Source organism: Solanum tuberosum, unplaced genomic scaffold (genome assembly GCF_000226075.1).
Source record: "Solanum tuberosum cultivar DM 1-3 516 R44 unplaced genomic scaffold, SolTub_3.0 scf00051, whole genome shotgun sequence".
Lineage (NCBI taxonomy): Eukaryota > Viridiplantae > Streptophyta > Magnoliopsida > Solanales > Solanaceae > Solanum > Solanum tuberosum.
The window spans coordinates 1,665,638-1,672,769 of NW_006238978.1; the positions used below are offsets into that span (position 1 = coordinate 1,665,638).

The 7,132-nt window shown below is 32.5% G+C and overlaps 1 protein-coding gene across 1 annotated transcript; it reads right to left on the reverse strand.

Moving 5' to 3' along the window:
- Positions 1–97: 97 nt before the first annotated feature.
- Positions 98–4,800, reverse strand: LOC102584046 (nudix hydrolase 25). The gene is made up of 6 exons (XM_006344179.2): positions 4,645–4,800; positions 3,106–3,156; positions 2,668–2,760; positions 2,396–2,490; positions 602–713; positions 98–506 (listed from the first exon to the last, which is right to left on the reverse strand). Exons 1-6 carry the CDS (start codon positions 4,708–4,710, stop codon positions 402–404), a joined length of 522 nt encoding a protein of 173 aa, XP_006344241.1. The 5' UTR covers positions 4,711–4,800; the 3' UTR covers positions 98–401.
- Positions 4,801–7,132: the final 2,332 nt, after the last annotated feature.

Consider the following 7,132-nt stretch of genomic DNA (forward strand, 5'->3'; position numbering starts at 1 on the left):
CACTACACCATTAAACGTTGGAAAAATTGCCAGAAGATTGTAAGGTGATGGCGAGTAATGCCCAGATATCCAACCATACAACTCGAGTTCAAATGAATTGGTCATGAACAGCAAAATTAACTTCTTTGCTCAACTTGATCATTGCACAAAGGACCTTAGAGACTGCTAGACATTTGTCTTTAACTATAGGAAGTATAGTTCGACTACTCGATGACATCTACTTTTTCAGACAATCAATTAACATGTGGAAAGAAGTATTTTATTACAATCAGATCATCAACCTATATTTGCAGATCTTAGCAGACAAGTTCATGTACAAGGAGCCTAAAGAAGTTCTGAATCCCAATAACAAGTAACCTGTGTAAGGAATGAGGACTATATGCAAACAACATGCACAAGATTCACCATTTCGTTGATTGGCATTTAGCAGCTTTGCTACCATCATTGAGGTAAGACTGGAAAGTCCGAACAACTTCCTCATATGTTGGCCTCTTGTAGTCTACAGCCTGTCATTATTTAGGACGACAAGGTTCAAAGTTAGTGTTTTGACATACGTAGATATGTATGAAGTTTAAAACTGGTTATCCACTTCGGAAAATACCTGCTCAATTACTTCTTCTGGTCTTGCCCACTTCCACTCTGAGAATTCTGCTTCTGCTTCACCAGTTGCTAAGTTGATTTCACTTTCAGCATTGGTAGATTGCATAAGGAACCTGCCAGACACATAAAATCCTTTTTTTATATGTTACAGTTGACTTCAATGTCTCCGGAAAAACTACTATTCGTTCATGAGAACAGAAACGTGTCATTTTGCCTGAAAACTAGACAAAGCTTATCGAGTGCAATTGTGCAAATGCTATTTTATATACTTCTTTCATCAACTGATGGGTGAATCCAAAATATAAACAAGTAAAAAAGCTGCATCAGGCGCTGATCTTTTAGCACAAGTACTTGCTATGGTGTGAAAGAAACTGATGCAAAATCTTCATTTTACAAAAGCAGAAGCAGGAAATCTAGATCCAATTGCAGGCTTCTGCTTTACCAGAACCAATACCTACGAGTAATTACACCATTAGCTCCTACACTGCTTAGATCCTTCACTTGTCTTGACGTACTTATGTTGAATGAGTTTGACACAGGTGTCAGTACTTCATGTAGTGCTTCTAAATTTAAAAACAGCAGAAAACTACATATACCCTAATTGGATATCTACACACTCTTATCAAATACAAGTACCCACTTCCGGGTAGATGCAACATAGTTATCCCCCGGGAACACAGGAGTCAGGAAGTATTGGACTCAAATCACTGCCCACATAAGCTCCAAGTCCCCGAGTGTGTACAAGATCTATATACTGCTCTAACTCTCCATGATTATTTATCATTTGGGTTGACATAATTCAATAGAGGATAGACTAAGATGTAACTCAATCTAAAAGATAAATTTTCCTAAAATCAAAACGACGCATCGGATGTAGGTGAATTCCAAAAAGACCACTTCTCCCGACATGAGATATGCTGGCATCATTTCATTTTCAAAGAGAGAAATAACAGTGAACTATCCAAACTGTGCTCAGGATGCAAAGCTTTTCTTTCACATCAAATGATAAAGTATTTCCATTTATTTAGACTCCTTAGGACATCAAATCCAATTCCAGAAGAAATCCACTGACATCTTACATCACATGGAATTCGGAAACATGTTGTACAAAGCTGGAAACATTCAGCAGAGACGAAGAGGAATGAGATAGTTTATAATAGATGGAAGAACTACTTAACATTGTTCCTTATCTGCAAACGGCAAAAAACAAGAGAACTCTAATGTACTGTTAATTTACACTATTCAGGAATGAAACCTAACTGAGGTGTTCTTTCGGAGTATAATCCATTGCTTTATCACATATACATTTTCAGTAATACCTTCAGAGTATCTGCTTCTAATGCCCACAGCTTAGGGGAAAACAAAAGAATGATATCTTTTAGCAGTGGAGGAGGAGGAGGAGTAGTACAAATATCTACAAAAATGCATGAGAACAAGCAAATAAAATGAGTGGAAAAAGTAGGATTAGATGGACATCTTAATCTTTTTTTTTTTTAGATGGACATCTTAATCTTGGTGTCGAATAAAGAGTTTAACTCATATATTTTCTAATCCACCTATGTGATCTACTTTTATAAGGCTTAACCGATACATGGAAAAGGACTGGTGGCAGCAGCTTGAAACATTGTTTCATAGGCGAAATATGAATAAGGCATCTTTTAAGTTTGATGATGCAAACATACAAGGTTCCTCCCAGGGAAAAGGTGTTTATGGATAAACACAATATTTCTTGAAGATATATTTTGCCTTAAAAGAACAAAGCACAATTATATCAAGAAAACCATAGGATACCTACCATTTCTGTGCCTGTCCATGCCATTCTCCTCCCCAAAGACGGTTTACTTTGGCCTTTACGGCTGGTGGGAAGTCATACGTCAACCATTGTGGGACCTGACAATATGAAACAACCATTATAAATAAATGATCTGATCATTTGAGCTTTTGGACACCAAGGTTTCATGTTTCTTGCCGGATAAATATTTTGCGGTCAGAGGGGAATTAATATTTAACATGACATAATCTAGACATATATATCTAACTAATGAAAACTTTTCACGTTAGACGAACCTCTGCAATTATTTCAGCTGATGTTATTCCAGTTTCCTCTCGCAATTCCCTAATGGCAGCAGATTTAGGGTCTTCTCCATCTTCAATGCCCCCCTAATCAAGTTAATTACCATAAGATAGCTAAACAGTACCAGCACAGTTATGAATATTGAGTGACAAATGGTACAATTCAGTGTGTTAGATTGTGCAAATACTTGGCAACTAGGTGCCACAACTTAGTTTTAATAAATACATGCAATTGAGTTTCACCAAAGGATGAACCATAATACGATAATCTTGAATCTCCTCCTTTCAAAATTTAATACATCGTATCCTTATATTTAGTAATCAAGGCTAGAATATAACTCTATTCCTACAAAAGCTGGTAGTGAGCCCCTTTCTACAATGAGTAAATTAATCAGGTGTTAAAAGTAGAGAAGATATTAATAACAATGTTACCTGTGGCATTTGCCATGCTCCGGGTACATTCAATCTGGAAGCCACAAAGACCTGCAATTGCATCATAACCAGATAAGACCCCAGATTTTCCATATTTATATTTAGTAAAGACACCATTTACAACATTTTTCGTTGATCAAAATACAAGTGAAAGTAGTTATCTAATTTATGATTACATTTATTGCATGTAAACAAAGACGGAAAAGGGGAAGTTATAATTTGAAATTTCTGATCAAGTGAAAACAAAATGCAACCGATACTTGACACAGAACTGTCTAAGGAGAGAAAATCAGAAGTACGTCCTACTGTTGCAAAGTCATTCCCTTCAAAACTTAAGTACTTTACCGGCTGAGATATATTACTTTTACTGCTATTTGGAATTAATAACTTTGTTTATGGAAGTTGGAACAGTAACAATAGCAATCAGATAACTCGTTTTTTTCTGCTCTCCATTATTGACTCCTTCAATTGAACTGTTCCATTCCCCATCTTTTCTCATTCCAGTCTAAAAACTTTCTAGCTCAACTTAACATACTTTCAGGTTCTCACCCCTCATGTTACTTCATTTTTTTATAATCATGGTTTTTGGGCCCTTGACTAATTCCACGGGATACATGTCACCTCCCACCAGCAACATATACCAGTTAGTAACTGTTACTCTATCCACCACGCTAGGATAGAAAAGAAGAAATCACCTAACGTTTTTTACTATGCTGGGATTTGAACCTGAAAACTCATGGTTCTCAACCCTACTCATTGACCACGAAGCCACACCCTTGAGTGTCATATTCCTTTACTGTTCTTCTTTATGTTTTTGGGCTTGTCTAATTTTAGTCCTTTGTTTTCTAACTCGAGGGTCATCACTCTGTCAGCCGAAGGGCTAAAGTTGCTCTTGTCAAGGACGGAACTAGCAAGGGGCCAGGCTGGTCACCCTAACCCTCTTCAACAGAAAATTATATTGTTTATATATGATTACAGTTACTTTTTATGCATACATGATAGATGTTGAACACCTTCAACTTCTTTGTGTGTCTACTTCTTCATATTTTGAACCCTCTTAGTGAAAATTCTGGCTCGGTCACTAAATCTTGTTTGACAAATTAAAAGGGTAAACTACCTACTGGTACAACTCAAATACTAAAAATCAACAATTTGATAAAAGATATTACTAGCATAAAGTAGAGTAAAAAATGCTCATTTTTAGCATCCTAAATAGATTTTTCTTTTGTTTCTCAGAAATATTAAAAAAAAAAAGAGAAAGATTTCCCTAAATAAATACAGGTTAGATCAATAAGCACACTAACAAAACATAAATATCTAAATCTCAATTTATTACCCTTTTTAGTACAAATATCAGTAATCATGTAATTTAATTTTACCAAACTCCAAAAAAATTTGCTCAGATCCAAGCAGAGAAACCCAACACATCACATAAGAAAACCCAGAATCAAACACCAGAAAAACAGAGTAAACATGGCTTTAAGCCTTCTATTTGTTAGTAAAATGAAAGAATTAATTGAATAAATGAGAGAAGTATACCAAATGATCATGATTGATGAGACAAATTCCTACGTTAGGACGATAACCACAAGGGAGATTCTCCATTGATAAATATGCTTCTTCTGGGTTTGAGAAAATAAAGTCAGAACTGAGAAGTTTCAGAGAGAGAAAGAGAAAGAGAAAGAGAAAAGATCACTATCAGAAATCAGAAATAGCAGCAATATATATGATAAAAGTCAAAACTTGTACTACTGCAACTTTTTAAAAATAAAAGTGCTAAAAAGAGTTTAGTGGAAGGAATGAGGTGATGATGACGAACTTCGACTCGAGACTTCTGATTAAGTAAGAAGAGCGTTATTAGTATTTCTTATTTATTATTATTAAGATCTCGAATTTGAATTCTGAATATACAGTTATTTTTATTAGGAAGTGATTAACTCAATTTGTGACTACTCATAACTGAATTTGAGTTTTGACATGTTATTTTATTATTAAAAACAGAAATTATTTTAATGCATAAATTAGATGAAGATCTGGTTGTTAAGAACAAACTAAATAAGAGTATTAAAAATTTAAGCTTTCTACCATACAAAAAGTGTGTCAATTATTTTGGAAAGAAAAAATAATATAGGCATAATAGATCATTAATTCGTTTGAAATATACTTGTACTGATTTGTATTATATCACGTAAAATATATATGTTTACTTAGCTCATGTCAATGATAATATGTCCCACGGGGTATGGACTCAACCCCATGTTATCTATTCTGGAATAAAGGAATTTAAAAGTAAAGTGGGAAATTAAAGAAACTAACATATGTAAGAGTTCTATTTATTGAAGTGTATATAATTAGCTTTTGATTATATTAAATTGATAAATACTTATTATTTATTTGAATTTGACTTTATGTAAAAAATAAAAAGAAGAAGAAGGTTTAGGTGATAGTACAAAATCTTTCCCCCGTTAAGAAGGAATACAAATTTAAAAATAGCTTTTAAAATAAGATCATCTTATGCATCGATATGATTGTATAGCGGCGTGTGAAATATTCAAACAAAATGTGTCAAAACTCTCATTTCCCCCTTTCTCGTACCAAATTTTTCCTTTGATTTTTATTTTATTATTTTTTAACTATTAGGAATTGAAATTATTTTTTTCCTTTTCTTCTCTCTAAACCTCCTTTCAAACATAATCAACGCATGCAATATTTCATTGGCAATTCATCATTTTTTATTGTTTCATTTTTTATATGACAAAAGGATAAATGTCAATGAGTTACTATTTACTTGGATTATGTTTGAAAAGATGAGTTAGAAAAAGAAAAATAATTTATTTATTTATTTTGGAAAAAAAATATAAAGATCCTCATAAGTCGTAACAAAAAGAAAGGGACAAAAACAGTAGAATAAATAATTAGTGGGGAAAAAAGGTACGTTGACATTTTTTGGAGACTTTTGAGTGGAAAAAAGAATCTAATAATGGAAGTAGCATCATCTTCAGGTGGATTTGTCAAATATTTTTTAATTTTTTTAACTTTTCCCTCGATGTTTAATATCTGTATTGGAGTCTAACTATTTTGAATTTTCGCCGCGTAGAACCCCATTTAAGAGGAAGTGTTTTCTACTAAAACTAAACTTTGATAATCAAAATTCAAACATGAGAGTTCTGGTTAAAAGAAAAACAATTGAACCACATTTGTTGATGGTGATTTGTCAATATTTTATTTCATAAAGAAATGAATATAACCTTAATATCCACACCTTACTTTTTAGCTTTGACATTATGTAAGGAATCAATTAAAAAGCAACTTGTCATTATTATTATAATTAATAAATAGCATATGGGATTAGTACAAGTACTTAATTCAATGCATAATTAGAGGGGTAAAAGTCCACTTATATAATCACTTTTTCCCCTTAGTTAATAATCTAATTTCAATTTATCCAAAAGTCAATTAAATTGCTATTTCATCCTAAATTTGATAAGTCTTTTTCAATCGATGCTTTTACTATGTTGAAAAAGTGTTGCTATCATAAGATTAGTGTTATAATATAGGATTAATGTAATGATGGTTTTTTAAATTTATCATTAAATGTCATTTAGATATTCAAATTAGGCTGAATCCATCAATGACCCCTAAAGTTGGCACTAAGTTTCACTTACACTCTGTTTGGATCATTGTTACCCATTGTATTGTATTGTATTATTACTATACCTATAATGTTTGTTTTGATTGTTACTTAAAATGTATTGTATTGTTAAATTCCATTGTTACGTAACAATGAAAATCCCTATTTTATGGAACAACCGATTTGGTGTGTTCCCATTGTTACTTAATTTCTTTTTCCAATTATATCTTTACATAATATTTCAAAATACTAATTTACCTTTTACCTTATATTATTTAATTCTAGTCAAACCTCCTACCCTAGAATAATTAAGGATATTTTAGTAAAATTATAAATTACAATACAATACAATACGATACAATCAAACCAAACAATTAAAATGTTATTAAACAACAA

Bases quoted from the DNA above. Each gene is read 5' to 3' on its own strand.
- LOC102584046 (XM_006344179.2), bottom strand. From the start codon at position 4,710: ATGGAGAATCTCCCTTGTGGTTATCGTCCTAACGTAGGAATTTGTCTC. The intron at 3,157-4,644 runs GTATACTTCTCT...ATGCAATTGCAG, and splicing joins TCATCAATCATGATCATTTG to GTCTTTGTGGCTTCCAGATT. The intron at 2,761-3,105 runs GTAACATTGTTA...TAACTTGATTAG, and splicing joins GAGCATGGCAAATGCCACAG to GGGGGCATTGAAGATGGAGA.